The sequence below is a fragment of the Callospermophilus lateralis genome, chromosome 19 (genome assembly GCF_048772815.1).
Source record: "Callospermophilus lateralis isolate mCalLat2 chromosome 19, mCalLat2.hap1, whole genome shotgun sequence".
Classification (NCBI taxonomy): Eukaryota; Metazoa; Chordata; class Mammalia; order Rodentia; family Sciuridae; genus Callospermophilus; species Callospermophilus lateralis.
In genome coordinates, this window is record NC_135323.1 from 37,103,074 (window position 1) to 37,123,445 (window position 20,372).

Genomic DNA, 20,372 nt, shown 5'->3' on the forward strand with positions numbered 1-20,372 from the left:
ACATCCACACACACATTTTAGTTGCAGTTGGAACAATACCTTCATTTTATTTATTTATTTTTATGTGTTGCTGAGGATCAAACCCAGTGCCTTGCACATGCTAAGCGAATGCTCTGCCACTGAGCTACAGCCCCAGCCCCTGCATTTTGTGAATTTTGATGATAATTTTGTACACTTAGGACTTTGTCTTTGGGGTTTATTTGCTTCAAGGAGTGAGTCATTGCTGTCCAGTAAGGACCTGTGTTAGCTCCTGTTTGTGTTTGGTCTTAGACACTGCATGTGTTTTCTTCCTGGGGTTATCTAGCTTGTAGGTTTTATGAGTGTAGCCTTGTAGTCCACAAATTCTCAGCACTAGAATTTTATGTTTTTCCCACCTATACAGCCTCCAGGCTAACATGTGTGCATATATCATTGACAGTATGGTGATCTGTTTAGATACAAGCTTGCCCATTGTGGATAGTGGCTTCTCTGTCCAGGTTCCTTCATCTGATTGTCCACGTTGCTCAGGCACCACACTTCCTTCCTTTCCCTGTCTGCAGGCCCAGGCTCCACACTCAGTGTCATGCTGCATACAGGGCCTTGTGTGAAATCTCCCTAGGAAGCTTCCTGCTTGGCCCAGGGCTCCTACCAGCCTCGAGATTATGGGCCAGTCTGTGTGATGTGGGTGCTTGTTGCTTGCTTGGGGCAGAGTCTGCCCAGCATCTTTGCACAGTGAGGCTTGTGGAGTATGCAAAGCCTGTTCTATGGGCTCAGGAATGGACAGCCTGTCTCACAGAGATGGGCAGTGCAGACATCATGATGAAGGCTTCGATGAGTCTTGTCACTTCTGATGTCTGCTGTCAGGGTTAGGAACACTGCGGAAGGCAGATCTTCTGACCCTGTAAATAAGTTTTGCTTCTGCTTAATGAGTCCTTTTCCAAGTGTGATTTCTAGTTCCCAGTGAGTGCCAGAGGAAGCAGACAGACATAGGTGCCCCAGGAAGTTCTCCTAGGACTGAGCCTGCCTAGGCTTGGTCCTTGTGCTGCACGTGTTTGTCTGGGGCCTGGGTCAGAACCCTGGCATCCACGGGCCAAAGGGCAGACTGGTGTGGATCAGAGAAGAAGCCTCTTAAGCACCAGCGCGGTACCTCCTCTGCAGCTGCCCACCTCCTCTGCAGGTGTGCGTCCTCCCCTTCTTCTCCTCCTTTCCAAAGCATCTAATAGTGTAAGGAAGACCTTGGAAATGGTCCTGCTCTGTGTGGCCAAAGGGTCCTGGTGCTGGAGACCCTGAGGATCCCTGTGTGCACCAAAAAGTGGGGTCTGAGGAGAGATTAGTGATAGAAAAGGAGGCCTAGGGTGAGCAGAGCAGGCAGACCTGGGTTTTTCCTTGACTCCATGAAGCTGCTGGCCAGGGTGCCATGGGGCAGGTAGGAATAGGGCTTTGTAGCTGCACTTGATCATAATTTTCTTTTCTTAAGAAAAACCTTGTGGAGGGCCCTAGAATTGAGTGCAGGTAACCAAGTTGGCTGACCATGCTGTGGCTATGGTCAAATGGCCCTGGGAGTGCATGGGTGGTCAAAGAAGGTAAGAGACCCAGTAGCCCTGGCAGCAGAGACCAGGGAGAAGTGAATGGAAGGGCCACTGCTTTGCCCAGAGGAGAAATCTGAGGAAGGGACCCTCTTGCATGCAAATGCCACCAGCTCAGCTTGGTCTCTCTGGGCTTACCCCTGCTTCCTGGGGACCTTCCCTGGCTCATGATCCTGGGTGGGCCCTTTCTCTCTTCAATCACTGGTTACTTCACCATGAGGTGGGCTCAGAAACACTTACATGCACCTGTCTCAACAGAGCACCTAGTGTCTTCTCCCCATTGGAGAAACAAACAGTGGCAGGAAGGGTCATGAGGACAGCAGTGACTCAGCACCTAGCAAGTACCAGAGCTTCATGTGCAGCCACATGTGAACTCAAGGCTGGCTGGACACTTTGCCCCTTCCACTTCACGATTGAACCTCCTGAGGCACACAGGGAGCTGATTATTCTTGCCAAGGTCATAAGCAAGTTGATGTCCAGCTAGGATTTGGGCCTTGTTGGGCCTCTGTGACCTGGGAGCTAGACCTGGGCTTGCAACACTTCATGTCACTGGAGGGGTGAAGGGCTGCAGTCTGGGAAGGTGGGAAGAAGGAAGTTCTGTGACAGCTGTGCCGCACGCCTCTGTTCCCATCAGCCTGAGGTGCTGCCGGCCACCTTGAATTATGTGTTTCCCAACAGACTCCCTCGTGGCTCCGCCTCCCAGACTGGGACTGTCGTTCCCGCTCTTGTCTCCTCCATGCCACTGCGCTGCTCTTCTCCAGCCTGGGCATGAAGCTTGTCTTGGTGTTCCCTGAAGGAGGCAGACTCCTCCCCAGACTTGTCCCCCAACTGTCTCAGCAGGTGTGTGGCACCCCACTGCCCAGGTGACCTACTCTGGCCATCCGTGTATGTGTGGTGGATGTCTCTTCATTCCCAAGCCATTCCTCGGTGTGTTCTGGGACTGGTCTCAAGAGCTCAGTGGAAAAGGCCTCCTCTTGACCGATGGTGGCTGAGGGGTAATCACCACTGTCCCTGTTATTCTTTTGCAAGGCACACTGGGGACTGCCCACACTGTGTCCTCTGCCTGGTGTGCCCTTCCCTCTATGCATCAGCTGTAGTCTACATGCTGTGGTTACCCGTGTCTACCTGGCATCTCTCTAGCACTTGGGCCATAGGTCTGTTCTGTGTTCTCTGCCAAAGGCCTGCACTCCTTCTCCATACCTTCCCTGGCTTCTCTTCATGGACTCCATCTTTGGTGAATATATGAGCAAAAGGATAAAGGATGAACGTACTGGGTCTCCAGGTAGCAGAGGCTTCCAGCAGCCCTTGGTGGTTACACAGGTTCTCCTGGAGACCTGCACCCCAGCAGGACTTGCCAGGGTACCATGGGGCAGCAGTAGGACCAGGCCCATTAGGGCTAGGAGTGTCAGCAGCATGGCTCCTACACTCTGCTGGCCACCTCTGGGCCACCCATTAAATTTATTATGTGCACTTATGGTCACACAGATATGCACACATGTGACATGTGCTATCTTCAGAGAAGCCCATCTTCTCTATGTTCTGTCTTGTTCCTGTCACCTCCTAGGGACTTCCTCTCCCTTGGTGGCCTATGGTGCTTCCTGCTCACCCAGAGCCATGGGAGTCTGGAGTCGCAGAGCCTTTTCCTCTTCCTACAGAGAGGGCTGGAGTGTAAGAAAACCCACCCTCTGTCCCACTGGTTGCAGCTGCACAACCTGAGTGGGGGAACCCTCCCCAGGTCCTTGGTTGGCCCAAATGAACCTCAAACTACTGGGTGTGGGAGATGAGGGTCATGGGTGACATGGGTGCAGATTCTGGAGGGAGGGGCTAGTATTGCAGCAAGACTTTGTATACCACAGGTATACAAGGTATACCACAGGTAGTAATGCTGAACCTGAAGGAAGGTGGTCTCATCGTATTCCTGCTGGAGGAACTTCCCAGGCCAGCCTTGAGGGAAGCAAAAGCCTAGCACCTGTTGGGGGAAGGTGGCAGCTATCTAGGATGGGCTTTGGATGTCCCCTGGCGTAGCCTAAGTGGCAGTGCAGGAAGTGGAGTCAAGGAGGGTGGTTTTGTATGGAGAGATTTGCCACAGGGGGGTCCCCTGGGCAGGGCTGGGGGTGCTGGGCTCAAACTCTGCTTTGCATCCTCTACTCACCTGATCTATCCTGGCGTATTTGTTTCTGTGATGGTGTCAGCCTGTGGGTTTCTCCTTGATCTCCCTGAGCCCATAGTTCCCTGCCTCCCAGGACTCTCAGTTCCACCCAGGAGCATGGCTGACCAGCTTCTACACCCCTGCTTGCTGCTCTTTGTCCCATGATAGTGGTCTATGCCCCCTGCTGGCCTCACTGCCTGGTCTGTGCTCAGCTGGGTGTGGCTGTCACTATGGAGGAAGGGCATTCTGGGAAGCTCAGACACCCATGAGCAGTAAGTGGATGCCTAGGGCCACGGACAAGTGATTCTGCAGTTCCATACCTCAGTTTCCTTCTAGAAAATTCCTGTCTGGCCTTGACCTTGAAATTCTTTTCCAGCCTTATGATTTTCTTTACCACTGGGCACTTTACTCTCTTAGCTTCCTTGTTGAAGGGGACTCAGGACTAGAATGACCCCTGGCTGGTCACCACAGGCATAGAAAGCACTCATATCCTCTGGTTGGTTTAGGGGTCTCCAAAGGCACAAGGCCTCTGGTCCTCCACTGGCTTCTTCAAAGGTGAGCCTGTCTCCCAGCATTCTCTTCGAATTGCCATTAATTAATGGGGTGACAAACCAACTCCATTGCTCACAGACAGGACCGTTCTGTACCCAGGAGAAGCACTCAGTGGAAAGCATTGTTTTGTTTTGTACTTCTCCAGCAAGTCTTTAAGGCTTCTGTCAGCACAGCCTGGGCGCCTGTTTGTGCAGCGATTAATCGTCTGTGTTTGCTCAATTGGAAAAGAAGCGAACTTTACCACAAGTGGAATCAGTCATTAAAAAGTCGTTACCAAATCACACCAGCACAGTGCCTGCTCTTCTGCTAATGACAAAACAATTTCTTGAAAAGGTACAAACAACAAACTTTTCACTTTACATTTTTCTTCTTTGCCAGCCATTGCTAGCCTGGAGATGTAATAGAAGAGAGCCGTAGTGAAGGGCAGCATTTTTGAGATTTATTGGTCAATAAAGGAGACAATTGTAGCTTGTTTATGAAAGGAGATCCCCCGCCCCAGCCTCGCGTGGCATCGACACTCTGGTAATGATAACTCGGGTAACCAGCTTGAGACGATAAAAGTCAATGGGAAGATATAGGATTTCAATAAAATTATGACACTCCATAAACCTTCCCGTGGAAACAAATTTTCCCCGGATATGTGACCAGTTCCAGTTGGATTTGTAACTTTAATTTCTCACTTATTGAATTTTTTGTCATCAACTAATTACAGAGTCCACACTGGGGTGACAACTGTGTCTCTTGTCAGTGAATGCAGAGTGCCTAGACACAGCAGCCCAAGGCTCTGAGGGCCCATCATCTCAGAAAGGAGAAGGCAGGATTTCCTATACCCCACCATGCTGCCTGTCTTTCTCACAAAGGAGGGGCCCGTGTTCCTGCTGGAGGTGGCTGAGCCATGGGCCTGGCCTCTCCTGGGGACATGGTTGGGCAGCAGCTTGTGGAAGTACACACTGAGAGAATGCTACCTGCATGGGGACCTTGGCGGTCATGTAGACCTGTTTCTATGTGGAGGTCTTGTTCCCCTGGAGGTCTGAGAGAGCGGGTCTCCATCAGGGCCATGAATTGCCCTTTGAGCCAGGGCTGGGTGGGAGGGAGGGAGCTGCTGGCCAGGGCACAGAGGGAGGTGATGAGGGGCTAGTCTGACCTTGGCCTCTGCTCCTTTCCCTGGATTCACGTGTTGGGTAGGGGCATGTGCCAGTAAGTGTGTAAACCTGCTTCCTCACTTCTTAACTGCTAGTGTTCACCAACATTGATACAATTCTATCCTTTCATGAGCACCAAGCATTTATAGGGCAGTTCTCTGGACACTTTGTTCACGACAGTGTTGAGATACATACCTGTCCTTCATGTCTCCATCTTACTGGGAAGGATCTGAGACTTGAGGGCAGAGCTGGGGTTTGAACCAGGGTCTCCCAGAAGCCATTCCCTTCTTTGTGGCCTGTGTTGCTCCAGAATCCTCATCACTGGCCCTAGAAGTGTGCGGAGCCGAAAAGGGGGTCACTGAGCACACTAGTAGGGTCTCTGCGGTGCAAGGTGGCATTGCAGCCAGATCTGCCTGCCCTGTGGAATCTGAGTCTACCTTCTGCAAGACCCCCAGGGTGTTTGCATGCACAGGTGGTCAGAGAAGCTGTACGCCGACACACCTGGGCTTCTGAATGAGGGCTTCCCTATCCCCAGTTGTGTAGTCCACTGAGTGTAGGGGGGCAGCAGGATGAATGGGAGGAGCCCCTGCCTGGTTCTGGATCTGTTGGATGGACCTTCTCCACCTAGGAATCGCGTATCTGAAGCCGGGAGAACCCCGTGGCCCTGTGGCCTTAGGTTCACATCTGACAGCCTCAGTCAAAGGAGGAGGTGGAGGCAGCTTCCTGTGAGGCATGGCCTTCCTTAGCAGTTCAGCTCCCCACCAGGCAGCATCCTCTGTCTCTGCAGGCCCCCCTGCTGGCTTAGCAAGACTTTTTCATTCAGGCATGTGTGATGGATCTTTCCAGTCTCAGGAAGGAATCAGTCTCAGTCTTGGCAGGGGAAGAGCCACCCATTTCTCCCAGGGTTCCTGACTTCCTGACTCCCACTCTGGCAGGGTGTAGGTAAGCAGTGATCTTGTCTAGGCTGAGACTCCTGGCTGTGTGATCAGTCTGTTGTCTCAGGAAACTTCTTGTGATTGCTATCTTGTGTCAAGAGAGGAGGCAGGTTGCTTGCATGGCTGGTGGCCCAGTGACACTCTGGTGGCCTCAAGCATCCATGAGGAGTCATTTGCTGATGGATCCTGGCCTTGTGTTTAGAGTCAGGGTAGTTGGGCAGAGCAGAGTGTTTCTTATCCCAATAGGTAGCCAAGTGTCCCTACTCGGAGGGGTGCCTCCTCACCCACCAGAATGCTGGCTGATGTCCTTGCTCTGAGTGTTACTGTCTGAGATCTGGTGAGAAGTCAAAGCAAGCGGGTATTCATCCTGACACAGGGAGAGTAAGCACTGAGACTAGGACATGCTGTTGGAATTGCTGGCCTAGGTGGTGAAAGGTCTGGGAGTTCTGAGCACCTGGGCCTCTGGGACAGGAGCTCTGGAGGTGGGGGCACTGTTGGCAGGTAAGCGTGAAACTGAATTCTTGAACTCTTTGAGGTGCTGCATAAGGGAGCTCCCCAGGCTCCTGTCTCCATGTTCTGCTGACCAACTGTCCTCTATGCCCACAGGAGCGGGATGGCATGCGTGCCATCCTGGGGTCCTATGACAGTGAGATGACCCAGGCTGAGTACTCACCCCAGCTGACACGGCGCGTGCGGGAGGCTGAAGACATGGTGCAGAAGGTGCATGCCCACAGTACGGAGATGGAGGTAAGCCTGAGCCATGGGTGGGTAAAGGGCCCATGTCCCCAGATGGTCATCCTCCCTGAACCAGGGACTATCGGGGAGGGTGTGGTCATGGATGGTTATATTGCATACATGGTCTGCTTTAATTCTCTTCATGGCATGAGGTAGTTGGAGGGATCCTAGATAGTCCTGTCCAGATGGCAGGTATTGTAGGATGTCAGTTAGAGGGGTGGCCTTTGCTGAGTAGAGTTCCCTCTGGGGGCCTCAGAGGTCGCCCTGAGACCTAGAGTGTGGGCTTGGATCTGTGTTTCCCATGTCCCTGGGTCAGCGGTTTCTCTTTGTGTGATTTCCCTCCAGGTCTCTGTTCTGGGATGCTAGAGGGCAGCTTCAGCCTGTGGCCTCTTTCTTCTTTCTCCTGCTACCACCTGCATCACCTTGTAGGCCCTCTTTGATGCCCCATGTCCTCTTCTAGAGGAAAGTGGATGGAGAGCAGATCTGTCTTAGCATGACTCATTGACTCCTGAGGCTTTCTGCTGATGGGTACCTGGGCTGGTCAGAGCCCTGCATGGCCTCTCTTCCCTGGACAGCCTGTATCTGCTCTGAGCTGGGATCTGCCTGATGGGCCTGAGAATGCAACATTGCGTGCCTGGTCACAGCTTCTCAGCAAACCATCCCACCCCGAGGTACAAATGCCGGTGTTTCCCCAGCAGAGCTGAGGAGGGGTTTGCTCCACTCCCTGGCAGGAGCATTAGGTAGGAAAACCTCCACAACCAAGTTGGCCAGCATTGCCAGCCGGCTCTGCACTTTATTTCTATCTCCAGAAGCAGGTGCTGTTGTTATCCTGATTTTCCTGAGGAGGAAGCCAAGGCCAAGAGAGGCCTGGGGGTGTGCACAGGACACTGAGCTGGTATGGGACAGTGCCAGACCTAGAGTGCAGCCCCAGCACTTGCTCTGCACCACTGCACTGCCACTCCCAGAGGCTTCTGTGGTGTCCTTTGGTCTCGGTGCTCACTGTCACCATGATGGGCCTGGATCCACAGTGTGATGGTGATGCAGATGAGAGGTGTTGGTGTGGCTCATCACACCATGCAGGGTGCTGTCTCCGTTTCTCATTTAGCCGGTGTTTGGAGACCACCTCTGATGTCCCAGCTGGACAGATGGCCAGGGTCTAGAGGGGAGAGCCAGGATTCCTGTGTGACCACAATTGCTTCCCACTGGGCCTGGTTCCGTACAGGGGAACATTCAGCAGAGTTCCTGCCCCTTTGGAGCTCTACTGCTAGATGAGGGAGATGTCTAATAAACAAGCTTCACCTGTTTAACAGGTTGGGGTGCTGTGTTGGGAGAAGAAGGTTTGTATGAGGGAATTATCTTGGACCACCTTGATTCCCCTGGAGGCTGGCACATCCAGGGAGATGGGGGAAGATGGTTGGCAGGTCACCCAGTATGTGAGGAGGTGCGGGGAATGCCAAGACTAGGGCTCTGGTTGTGGCAGGTGGCAATGAGGCGCCCAGAGCTGTGCTTGTGGAGGGTGGAGCTCCTCTGGGGAGACTTGGGAAACTGGCCAGAGGAGTCATCCGGGCTGTATCCTATGGGAGGTGGGTATGGGGTCCCAGGGTCCCTGCTCCACAGCAGGAGGCTGCAGACTGGGCTGCCCTCACATCCTTTCAGCCTCTGGCTTATGCTGAGGTCCCTGCAGGCACCCTGGGGGCCTGCACTATGTCTCTGCCTGGGGTCAGCCCTCACTGGCACTCTTCAGCAGAGTGAACCACAAGTGAGGGAGACCTCTGAATCTGTACTGACCTCCAAACCCCATTGGTTGGGAGCTCATTCTGCTGCTTCAGTGTCTGTGCCCAGGAGCGGGCCCTCCATCCTTGTCTGCACAGAGTGAAGCCATCATGGACATGAGCGCGTTAATAGCCACCCTGCTACCACCCATTTGGCTCCATATGAAATGCTAATGAAGAGAGATATGCAGGGACGGCTCGACATCTTCCATCATCCCTAGCATTTCTCACATTGAGAAATCCCCATCTGTGTTGGCCACATGCTCTGCACAGGTCATTATGAGCCCAGCATTTGAGCACAGCCGGTACCATGTGTTCGAGTTCTGTGTCATGACCCAGGTTGCGATATCGGCACTCACTGACCAGATGTGCTCACTGTACTACCTGGGGCAGCTTGGTGGATCTCAGCCATCGCCTGGCTCATGGGTGTGTGTCAGGAGACCCTTCTCACTTTCTATTGTGGGACATAAAAGGGCAGGTTGCCCGCTTCTCATGTATCTCCGGAAGTTATGGGGGATTTGCCAGACAGAGAGATCAGAGGCCCAGCTGGAGTGCACTTTGACACCAGCTGTGCCTTCCAATACTGTGGGGTTCAAGGGGCCAGTCCAGGTGCAGGGTGGGGTCTGAGGAGCTGCTCTCCGCTCCTTACCTGGGATCTCTGTCATGGCTGTTTCCTTCTGCACACAGTCCCTTGGGCCCTCCAGAAGTGATCTGACCTCTCGCTAGCCTTGTTCCTCTGGACCTGGGCTGCAGCAGCCCATGGCTGGGTTGGGGTAGAGACCCACATGCAGTGCTCTGGACCTCCTTGCCCTCCTTCCAGGTCCACCAGTTACCACCTGCTGCCTAGAGTCAGTGGACATGCCACCTATTCTGCTGTTTGAGGTGGCCAAATATTCTGGCCTGGCACCTCATCTCCCTCAGGGTTCCACGTGCTAGACGGCAGCTTTCTTTTGTAGAACTGTCCCTGAGGGGGCATGTTGCTGCCTGGCAGGGGGAGAAAAGCATGGGCAGTGGCATCCCCAGCCCTTGGGAATGCAATAGTGGTTGGATTGAGTGTGAGCTGGGGGGAAATACTGGATGCCCCTGTGAGTCTTGTCCAAGCACCTAGATCCACAGAGGTGGGAAACTGTGGGCTTCCTGCCACCACGAGGTGGCAGCAGCTGCAGCCCTGTGGCTTGCTTCTGGGCCTGGGGCAGGTTTGAGAGCCCTCAGCTGGGTCTGCTGTGGAGGAGCTCCAGGGAGGGTTTCTCCTCAACATTGTTTTTATTCTCCTGCTCAACCCGGAACACCCCCTGTGTCTTTCCCAGCCTGTCTGGGAGCCTTGCTGGGGAGAAGGCTGCCTCTCCCCTGCCCCCACTTTTCATCTTTCCTCCCCATTGGGTCCTTCGCCCATGGACCAGACCTCTGTGGCTGTGCTGAGTCAGGTGCTGTGGAGTTCCCTGTTCAATGAGGGTACAATAGGTCGAGGTCTGCTGCTAGGCAGAGGGAGTGAGACGCCCAGAGCCTGTGCCTGTGGAGGGTGAAGTTCCTCTGGGGAGACTTGGGAAACTGGACGGAGGAGTCATCTGGGCTCTATCCTATGGGAGGTGGGTATGGGGTCCTAGGGTCCCAGTGAGGCTAGAGGAGGTCTCTGCCTGGCATAGCACTGCTCCTAAGAGGCACCCAACAGTTCCATCCTGGCTGCAGTTCCTCATGCAGAGCGGTTGCTCTCAGGTAATTTAGGACCAAATGGGGCGTGAGGTTTGAGAACTCCCTAACTTTCCCAAGAGATCTGCTTTCACTCACAGTGAGGTGAGGGTGGCGACACAGCCTTATCCTATGGAGGATAGATTGGCTGTCTAGATTGGGGATGCTGACTGAGCAAGGGCCAGTGGAACTGGGGGACTTTCTCCCAGCCCTGGGTAACATCACAGAAGTACCCACACACAGGGAAGCACACAGGTGGTGGCTGTTTCTCCTATAGTTTGTTAAGGGTGGTTCATTTTTATGTGGAAGCGTGGTGCTGTAGAGAAGAACTGGGGAAAGCAGGGCAAACACGGGCTCCTGCACTGTCCAGCGGCTCCCCAGGGTGGAGGCCTTGCTGCCTGGAAGCAAGAGCCAGGTCAATAGGGGTACTTCTGATCTTGGCTTTAGGTGTGGTTCCCCAGGCAGCTTCAGGTCCATAGTGCCCTCAGGGGAAGGGCCTCTTAGATGTTCTCTGTCCCCCACCCCATATTCCAGCCTTTAGCGCCAGCCCTTTGCCCTGGGAAGGTAGTGTTGCCCTGGCAGGCCCACATCCTCCTGTTCCCACTGCAGGGCAGCCCTCAGTGAGAGGCTAGTTGGGGGCCACTGGATGGCCACAGGAGCTTTTGAGGAAGTCCCTGGGCCCAGGCAGTTGCCCAGGGGTACTCTATGCTTGGTCCTCCTCACAGGCATGGCACAGGTTAGACTTCAGGAGAACACGGCCATGACAATGGGCACCAATAAGCACATTGACAAAGAAGAGGCAGAGCCTGGTGGGAGGTGTGGAGTCCAGTGAGAGTTGGGCTGGGTGCTGCCTGAAGTGGCCATGCCCCCATAGTTAAGGCTAGCCTCAGGGACGGGGTGCCAGTCACAAGACTCAGGGTGGTGTCCACATCTCCAGCTTCCACTTGCTATGAAAAGGCCTTGATGTCTTGTGAGGTCTGGTGGTTGTATGGGCCTGGCGAGGAGGGCTGTGGGGCAGAGGTCTGACCTGGGTCCTCCCTCCAGCCATGGCGAGGACAATTGCTTGCTTCCCACACAGGAGAAATGGAGAACCTAGAAGGTATCTGTGGCTGGTGCAAACTGTGATAGCTAAGTCCACCCAAGGTGGGAAGCTTCCGGTCTCATGGCTCCCATATCCCATGGAACTGCCCAGTGGCCATAGCAACCCCTGCCCACTCCAGATGAGGCCGTGGGTTGTGGTCTCTCCCCACAGGGCTCTGACTTCTGAGCCACCAGTTGACTATTCTTAGTGCTGAGGCTGCTATGGCAGAACCTCCCGGGGTGTCCGGGGCCCCATTGCCAGGGAAACTGAGTAGAATCCTGGATTGGCAAGGACCAGCCAGGGGCCAGGAATAAGCCAGCTGTGGGGTTATAGGTTGCTCTTTCCTGTGACCTGCTGTCAGCCCACCCACACTCTGGCCCATAGATCCAATGCCCAGCCCAGTAGGGAATCCACAGTCAGAACCTTCCCATCTCCAGCCTGGTTCTTTCTAGGGAATGGGACTCTGGGCAGGTCATCTCTGGACCATGAGCCCATTTGCTGAGGTCTGCTGTCTCCTTTGTGCTGGTCCTGTTAATGAAGATGGTGGACATTGCCTGTCACTTACCGAGTGTCCTGTGGGTGCCACACTGTGGCCTGCATAATCTCCTTTAACTTCTTGCCATCCATGTGGAATAGGGGTGAGCCTGTCATAGTTGAGGCCACCTAAGCAGAACTTTCTGATCCTTGCCATCCCTATGCTGCCTTGCCCTGGGGGCTACACATCGCACACACCCCAGTCCCTGTCCCAGGCCTGAGTGCTGAACGCACCATCAGTCCTGGCCCTAGGGACATGGGCACTGAGTGTAGGGCGGGACAGTGGGGCAGGTGTTTGCGCTACTTGAATCCCCTGCTCAGGTTGCACTGCTGGGCTGCAGTCCTAAGAGGCCAGCTCAACCTCACCTGGCAGTCCAGAGCAACTGGACACTGGTCTTGGTTGCAGGTGGCAGGGCTGGTGCCCTTGAAGTCTTTGGTGGGTGAGTTTTTCAATTGTTTATTGAATAGCAAAATTTCACACATTCTAAGCTCTGGAAGCCACCCATGCCTGGAGCACTTTAAAAGTTGTTCCAAGCTGCCTGTTAGGAGCTTGTTGGTTGAGGGTCCTGTATTGTCGCAGAGTGAGATCATGTGACCTTATGGAACCCAGAGGGCCCTCAGGGCCTCTCAAATGGGCAAACTTCACTAGTGACTGAGATTCAAGCTTCTTCTGGGGGGCAGGGCAGCTTGCAAATGAGGCTTCACAACCCTCGTGGTGCTCAGTTGTCCTGAAGAGCCAGAGGGTGGCTGAGGTGCCCATGGGGACACTCCCTACAGCTGCAGGGATCTGATTGGGCATCCAGATCCACAGTCAAGAAACAGATGTGTGCACCCCCCAGTATCTTGGTCTGAGAGGTGAGCTCTGGGCATCAGGTGGAAGAGTGCCACTGGATGGTGGGGTTCAGAGGCCCTCATGGGAGTGGGGCTGCTGCTTCCCCCCACTGTCTGCCTCCGCCCCGGCCCACTCATTTCTTCTTTTGTCTCTAGGCTTCCCGTCCTCCCTTCTTTTAGCTCTCAGGTCTGTCTGATTGCTCTGCTCTGTCCTTCTCGTCCCACCCCATCCTTCACCCCAGGCTCCTGTTTGCTTTAATTTGGGGTCAGCAGGCTTTTTGTTGGCTTGTGCCCACCAGTGTGCCCTTGGGGCCTGTGTGAGTGCTCGAGGGCACAGGGCTCATGTTCGCAGATGGGCAAGTGCAGGCTCCAAGCCTGGCAGCTACGGGGAATTCACTTCCCCTCCTCTCAGTGCTCACATCGCCCCACTTAGCTTCCTCCGTCTGCTCTAATGTGGGCAAAAACATTTCAGTAAAACAAACTGGAAATGTCGAGCTGGGAGAATCCCAGTAGCCCATCTCTGGTGAGGTTGGTGCTGTTCTGCATGGGTTTTATTTATTCCATTTATAAAACAGCTGCAGAAGTTGGTAGCAGATGTCATGAGTCCTCTGTCGATAGAGCTATAAATATAAGTTTGTGGCACCTTCATTCCACTCATCGGCCTGATCTGCGTTTCCAGTTTATTTAATTAAAACAGATTACAGTGCTGCTGGCTGAGGCGTGTTGTGTGGAAATATTCCAATTTCAGATTGCAGCAGATCTGGAATAATTTCTGACTTCCAGCTTAGGAAAATCAGACCATTCCCTCTCTTCCTTTTCTCCCCATTACTTCTGTGGGGCTCAGATGGCACTGCCCTCGCAAAGGACTTTCTTTTCTCCTGAGTGTGTTTATTTACTGCTCTGCTGTGTGAAGAGCTAGAGAAGATCACACTGTGAAAAGCAGGGACGAAGCATGATGGGAAACCTTGAAACGGTAAGAGGGCGAGCCAAGGAAAAAACACCTGATCTCCAGGCTGAGAGCCTGTGTTTGAGCACAACTAGGAACTTGGGGACAGGTTGAAAGCGCTGGTCCTCAGCACGTAGCAGAAGGCTCCAGTGCCCGCTGGGACGGAGGCATGTGCCAGGAGGTGAGCCTCGTGGGAAAAGGAAGTCTTCCTTCCTTCCCACTGGTGGAGGGTGATTCTCCACACCGCCTCTCAGCAAGGACACCTGCTGTGCCTTAGCCAAGTTCTCACATACATTCTTTTCAATTCTAAAAACAACCCCATGAGATAGGGATGGTATGCCCATCTTGTAGATGGAACAATAAGATTCTGACAGCTGAGCTCATCAGAATTTGTGGAAATCACCATTGGTTGAGTATGACATTGTTGACAGGAAGAAACATCGGAATTTGAACTCTGGTTGTGTGGCTTTAAATTCAGTCCCCCCAGCAGCAATTCTCAGACTTGGGCTTGCATCAGCATCCCTATGGCTGGTCAGAACACTAGACCCTTCTTCTGACTCAGAGCATGAGGACTGGGGCCTGTGACCCTGTGTTTCTAACAAATTCCTGGTAATGCTGGGGAGCCAACCCAGGCCCACACCTGCAACCCAGTGCCCTGCAGGATCGTTAACACTGAGCTGAATGTGCTAGGGCATTCTGGGGCAGGGTTCATGTCCTCCACCTCAACAAAGCCCACTCCTGCCCACTAAGTTTCCAGACTGGCAGCCTGTACCCTAACCAGGCTCTGCAGACTGTGCACCTGGCCATGGAGCTGCCTGTTTGGGAGTCAGCTCGCTCTGCAGCTAGTGGAAGCTAACTGTCTTCTAGCCACTATCCATAGGCAAGAGTACTTCTGCATCCATAGCCATACCCCAAGGCCACTGCCTTGCAGAGAAGGCACTCAGCCTCAAACGAGACCTGATTCTATGGCCTAGAAAGATCTCTCAGGATGGCTAGCTTGTCACATTTTGTCACAGGTCTGTGTCAGCTAGACCAGGAAAGTGGGCGGCCTGTGGCTTGAGTTTCATCAAGCCCCTCCCGTGTTAACTGTGACCTTGGGGAGATCTGCCTGCATGGGCTACAGCCTCTACGTGGGGCTTATTCTGCTCTCAGGGTCCTCCCAGCCAGCCATCTTGTGATTGGGCAGAAGCTGTTGCCAGCCCCCATCAGGGCTTTGAGGTGTCCTGTCCCAGCTTGCGGCCTCCTGCAGGTTTTCTTGCCACGTCCTGGGCCTGCTGCGCGCTGGCAGGGGTGCGAGATCATCAGGAACCACTTCACACTTGAGGATAAAAATAGCCCTGTTGAGGTCCTGGCACAGCATCCACGTGTCACAAATGATGCGTGTATCTAGGGCTCGTGTCCGAGCACACGCAGCACCCCATCCAGGGCCCAGCTGGCCATGTGTGTTCCTGCAGTGGATGCTGTACTGGCAATGTGCCACCTTTGCCACATGGTCCCTGGAGACAACCCCTTCATACTGAGACCTGCCCTGTCAGTTGTCCCTGAGATAGCTTTCCACCTCTCCAGAGACTAAACAGGGGCTGCCGTGGGGACTCCAGCACCCCACTCTGGGACCTCAGCCTCCCTGTCAGTTGCAGCCTTAAGGTCAGATCTAGCTTTCTTCATGGTGGTGACATCTTGGGCAGAGCAGAAGCTTTCTCAGCTTGAGTGGAATGAACATAACCGATCACCATCAACACCAGGCCACAGGCTCAGATGTGCAGATCAGCTGTGGCATTCAGGGAACAGCTGGTGGGCAAGATACCTTGGAGGGGTTTTTCTGCTTAGAAGGCAGCCTGGTCCTAGCAGGAAGTTTTAAGGAGAAGGCAGCAGCAGATGGACTGTGTGGCCGGCTTCGTTTCCTGAGGTCATTGCAGAGGCAGCAAGAAGAAGCCACACTGATGCCCCTAAGAGCATGGAGGAGATACTGTGGAGCTGAGCCCAGCTCCCACTGTCTCTGCTGACCCCCCACTGCATCAGGAGCAGCCTTTGCTAGAGGTGCTGCACATGAGCTTGGGGAGAAGAGCCTCCCCTGTCTGTCCTTTCCTGGTGACTGCTGCTATATATCTGTCTAAGGTGAGAGGGTCCTTATTGCACAGACCCTACAGGGCTGTTAGGGTGATGGTCTTGAACCTGTTGCTTGGGCCTCATGTGAACAAGGTTCAGGACCTTGGGAAGGATCTAGTCACTATCCAGATGCGGACAAGGTGACTGACAGGGCCTCCACTGTGGAGCAGACAGGGCCCGGTTGGGCCCAGGTTTTCTTCCCCACAGTAGGTGCCTTTCACCCTGCTGCTTGCCCAGGCCACATGCTCAGGAGGCCTCTTTGCCAGAAGTGCTTGACTGAGCCACAAGATGTGACATATCGCCCAGTGCTCATCACATATGTACATGGCACATTCACAGATGTCTGGTTCTGGTTGACTGTCCTACCAAGGCACAGCTCTGTCTGGAGTTGGTAGGAATCGATGGGACATGTCTGTTGATTTTGGGGAGCTTTCTGGGTGCCTGCTGATGCTGGTGCTCGAGCAGGCACTGGTGAAGTCCCAGTGGTGTCCTGTTTGTCTCTCAGATGCGTGCACTGTAGTCAGAAAAGGCAGCTGCTGCTCACCATCTTTCAGTGGCCAGTGGACAGAGGTAGGGTGGTCAAGCATGTGTAATAGTTTCTTTGAATATATATTTGGGTGGAATTACTGACTTATAGGTTATGCAGATTTAAACTTTACCAAATTGTTTTCCCAATAGTTTTCCTTCCCTGTGTCCACATAGACAAGACTCCATTGACTTACGTCCTTTCCACTTCTAGTATTGTAACTAGGAGTTCTGAATTTTGCAGTTTTTGTGTCTTCTTGTTGGTCCTGATTTGCATTTTCCTCATTACTGCCCATGTTAATTGCCTTCCTGTGCACGCCGTCGTATGTTTCCTGTTCTGGGAAGTGTGCATCTTGCCCGCTTTTCTGTCGCATAGCTTATGTTTTTGTATTGCTTTGTAGGTGTTTGGAGTGTGGTGGAGGTGTCAGCATCTGCTATGCTTCCCTTGCCCAAGAAACAGCAGCCTCCTCCTCTGGGCAGGGTGGAAGAGTTGTGCACCGAGAACAGGCCCCGGGACTTTGGCCCCCAGCTCCCCTGCCCTGGTCACTGACCACTGATCAGGCTTGCGGTGGGATTTGGCCTATAGGCTTCAGTTTTCCTTCTTTGCCAGGATTGTGAAGAGGTGGCTAACAGCAGTCAGGAGTCGCCATGCTGGGAGCCTCCATAGGTGCTCGGCTGCCCTCCCTGTCTGCAGGTGCCTCTCGAGGAGGAGGTCCAGTTGGTGCTACCTCCTGAAGGTGGCTGCCCAGGAATCAAGTTGAAGGGATGGTTCCTCTAGCCTCTCGCAGAGCTTCCAGCACAAGGAGTCTGCCTTTCTGGGGTGGGCTTTCTCCCTGGCTCTGTGAAGATGACCATATTCTTTCTTGACATAGTTGTATGTGGTCGACTCATTTTGTGGTGGCTTTAGAGATGGAGCTCATGCTGTTCGCCTTAGGGCAGGGGGGATGTTCCCTTGCCGGCATCCTCCCTTTCTCCATGTGTTGCTTCCTATCCACTAGAGGTAGCCTGGACAGTGCCTGTGGGGGCTGTGATCTATTCTCACTATGTGATCTTACCCTGATCTGAGGACATGGCCAGTGAAGAGGCCACGTGTGTCTCTGGAGGCCAACCATGCCCATAGGGCTGGGTCCCTGCGCTTCCACTCTGGGATTGGTCTGTGCTTCTTCCCAGGTGGCCTCAGGAGCTGCTGCTGGATCTCACATAGACAGCTTCTCGTTGCTAGATTGCTTCAGCAGGTTCCAGGCAGCCTCAGGGATGCTGGTCTTGGCTGGAATCCGAGCTGGTGATGTCAGCCCCACGGCTATGGCAGACATGGTGCCTTGGTGCTCATGGGCTCTTGATCAGGAGGAGTACAGCTCAGGCCCAGTACAGCCACCCTTGGCTCATCTGGTCAAGAACTCCCTGCTTCTTTGTTTGGCCTTTCCATGGCCCACTCAGAACAGGCTATCTGGAGTTTTAGGTTTGTGTGGCATGTAGCCTATCAGCACAGCCACATCAGTCAGTTCCTCTAGAATGTGCATGTGCCAGAGGGAGGTGGATGGTTTCCTCCATTAACTGAGGGCACTGAGCACCCCATGCCAAGTGTCTCCTGTCTTCACGCATAACCCAGCAGCAGGGTTTGGGACAGATTTTGGGTGTCATGTTACCAGACTATTCACTCGGTTACATTCATCAAACAGGGATCCTGTCCTGTCTTGTCTGCAGGGGCAATCAACCCTGGCTGACCTGGTCTGCTGCCTGCCGCCCAACTCCCAGCCCTGCTGGCCCAGCAGGGAGAGGAGGCTGCAGTGAAGGTGGGGGAGGGTCCTTGCTGCAGCCCTGGGAGGGAGTGCTCACACACAGCCTCTGACCGTCTTGGTCTTATTTTGCAGGCTCAGTTGACACAGGCTCTGGAGGAACTGGGAGGCCAGAAACAGAGAGCTGACATGGTGAGTCCTGAAATGGTGCTCAGCTGTCACTGTGTGGCAAAGGGCCGCCCACAGTTTACTGCCTTGATCCTGGGTCTCGCGTCCCATCCCTGTCAGGGCTTGTCCTGCAGGCATGCGTCCTTCCCTGTCTTTGGAAATGGTGTGGAGAATGGAAGAGTGGTATGATGGACAGTGAGTTCCAGTTGTGCCAGTAGCAGACTGCTGGCCTCTGCTGGGTGGCTCCCACTGCCCCACATGTGCAGCAGGCGCTGAAGGACGCGTGATGCCAGAGGTGCTCAGGTGAGCCATGAGGAGATGCAGCGGGGGCTGGGCTCCTGCTGGCCCCAGCAGTACAGGTGGGGTTGGCCCCAGAGAGGTCTGGTTGAGTCCCTGCTGGGACTCAACCAGATGTGGGGCTGAGCAGAGCAGAGACGCCTGTGGGAAGCTGTGCGGAGGCTTGGCACGTTCGCTGTCCACTCAGCAAGTACTAAAGGACAGTCTTGTCTTTTCTGGGGATGCAGCAGCCAGCAGCACAGGCTCCTGCCCTCCTGGCTCACAGTGGAGGGTTCCAACTGTGACTGCTCAGAGAATAAACAGCAAGATCTGAGCTGCTAGTGAAGACAGGACTGCAGGGAAAGGGAGAGGGGGCCAGGGCCAAGGGGCAGGGGATGAGGGCGGTGGTAGGATGATGGTGGAGGGCCATGGCAAGCAGGGGCTGGCTTCACTGTAGGGAAAATGGCACAGGTGCTGTAGAGAACCTGAGGACCTGCACCAGGTCTAAGTGGAGTCCTGTGCCCTGGGTGGCGTTTCTATCCTGGAGCAAGTGTGAAGCTGGAGGGAACCAGAGCGGAGCCTGTTTCAGGGCACTCCTGCATTCTGGCCTCATATCCAGGCAGAAGCTGTGAGCCAGGGAGGGCACTTCTGTTTCAAGTCCTGGAGAAGGAAGTGTTTCCTGGAAGAGAGGCTCCTTCCCAGACCCTGCCAGGAGAAGCCATGAGGGGAGAAGGCTGTCCCTTGGAGATCCCCAAGAGTGCCATCCAGGGCAGGCAGGGCTGGTTTTTCGGAAGTAAATGTGGACAGCAGCACTTAGGTAACAGCCCTGAAGCCTCAGGAGGTCAACTGTAGCGGGACAGCAAGGGGTCCTGGGAGGACTCCTTGCCCTCATGGATGGTGGAGTAGCACGCTGCTGTGCTGAGGCAGCCTTCCAGGAGGGCCGGGGTGGGGCTGCAGGCTGCAGGCCAACCACATCTGGGTGCCAGTGAGGAGGCAGGTGGCAGGCCGCAGCACAGCTCAGCGTTAGGAGCATCATTCTTACCACCTCTTCTGAAGCCTCCCGCATCCACTCTGGCTGCTGCTGCACTGCGGTTCACAGTCTGCGGCATCCTCCGCACTCTGGCTGCCAGGTTTCAGCATCATGGTGGGCAGCTCTACCCCCTCTTCTTTGGCCTGTGGACATTCCACACTTTGTCCTTAATAACTGAGTCCTCCAGGCAGTTCAACAAGGGCCTGTTTCGCGTTGACTTTGAGGAAGCCAGGGTTGAGGTGGGGGCCGGGTGTTCCTTGAGGACTGGTGCATCCATTTACTGAGCCCCAGGGAGACCCTGATGTTCTGTGTGTCAACATGCATGGTTTCCTTGGTGTTGACCTGAATTGAAATGAGCCCAAGGGCCTTGTTTTCATAATGTACACGAGGCCAAGAGGAATTAGAAATGAGTTGTGCTAAGCACATGCCAGGCCTGTGGCTTTATGACTAAGCAGCTGGCTGGTCGCCCACTGCTGCCCTTGAATTTGGACCCTCTATTTTTCCTCAGAAGCAGGAGTGCCTTGACCCTGACCCCTGCCCTCCCCTGTTTCCATGTGGCTTTGGAGAAACTGCTAACCCTGGGTCTCTTCTCAGGGAGGTGAG

At 54.1% G+C, this 20,372-nt stretch overlaps 1 protein-coding gene across 2 annotated transcripts in view; it reads left to right on the forward strand.

Moving 5' to 3' along the window:
• Mad1l1 (mitotic arrest deficient 1 like 1) overlaps positions 1-20,372 on the forward strand; it is a 356,486-nt gene that overhangs the window by 184,951 nt on the left and 151,163 nt on the right. For both annotated transcript variants that reach the window (XM_076840079.1, XM_076840080.1), the window contains exons 12-13: positions 6,950-7,090; positions 18,431-18,487. In XM_076840079.1, coding sequence (XP_076696194.1) covers positions 6,950-7,090; positions 18,431-18,487 — 198 coding nt within the window. The remainder of the gene's footprint in view (positions 1-6,949; positions 7,091-18,430; positions 18,488-20,372) is intronic.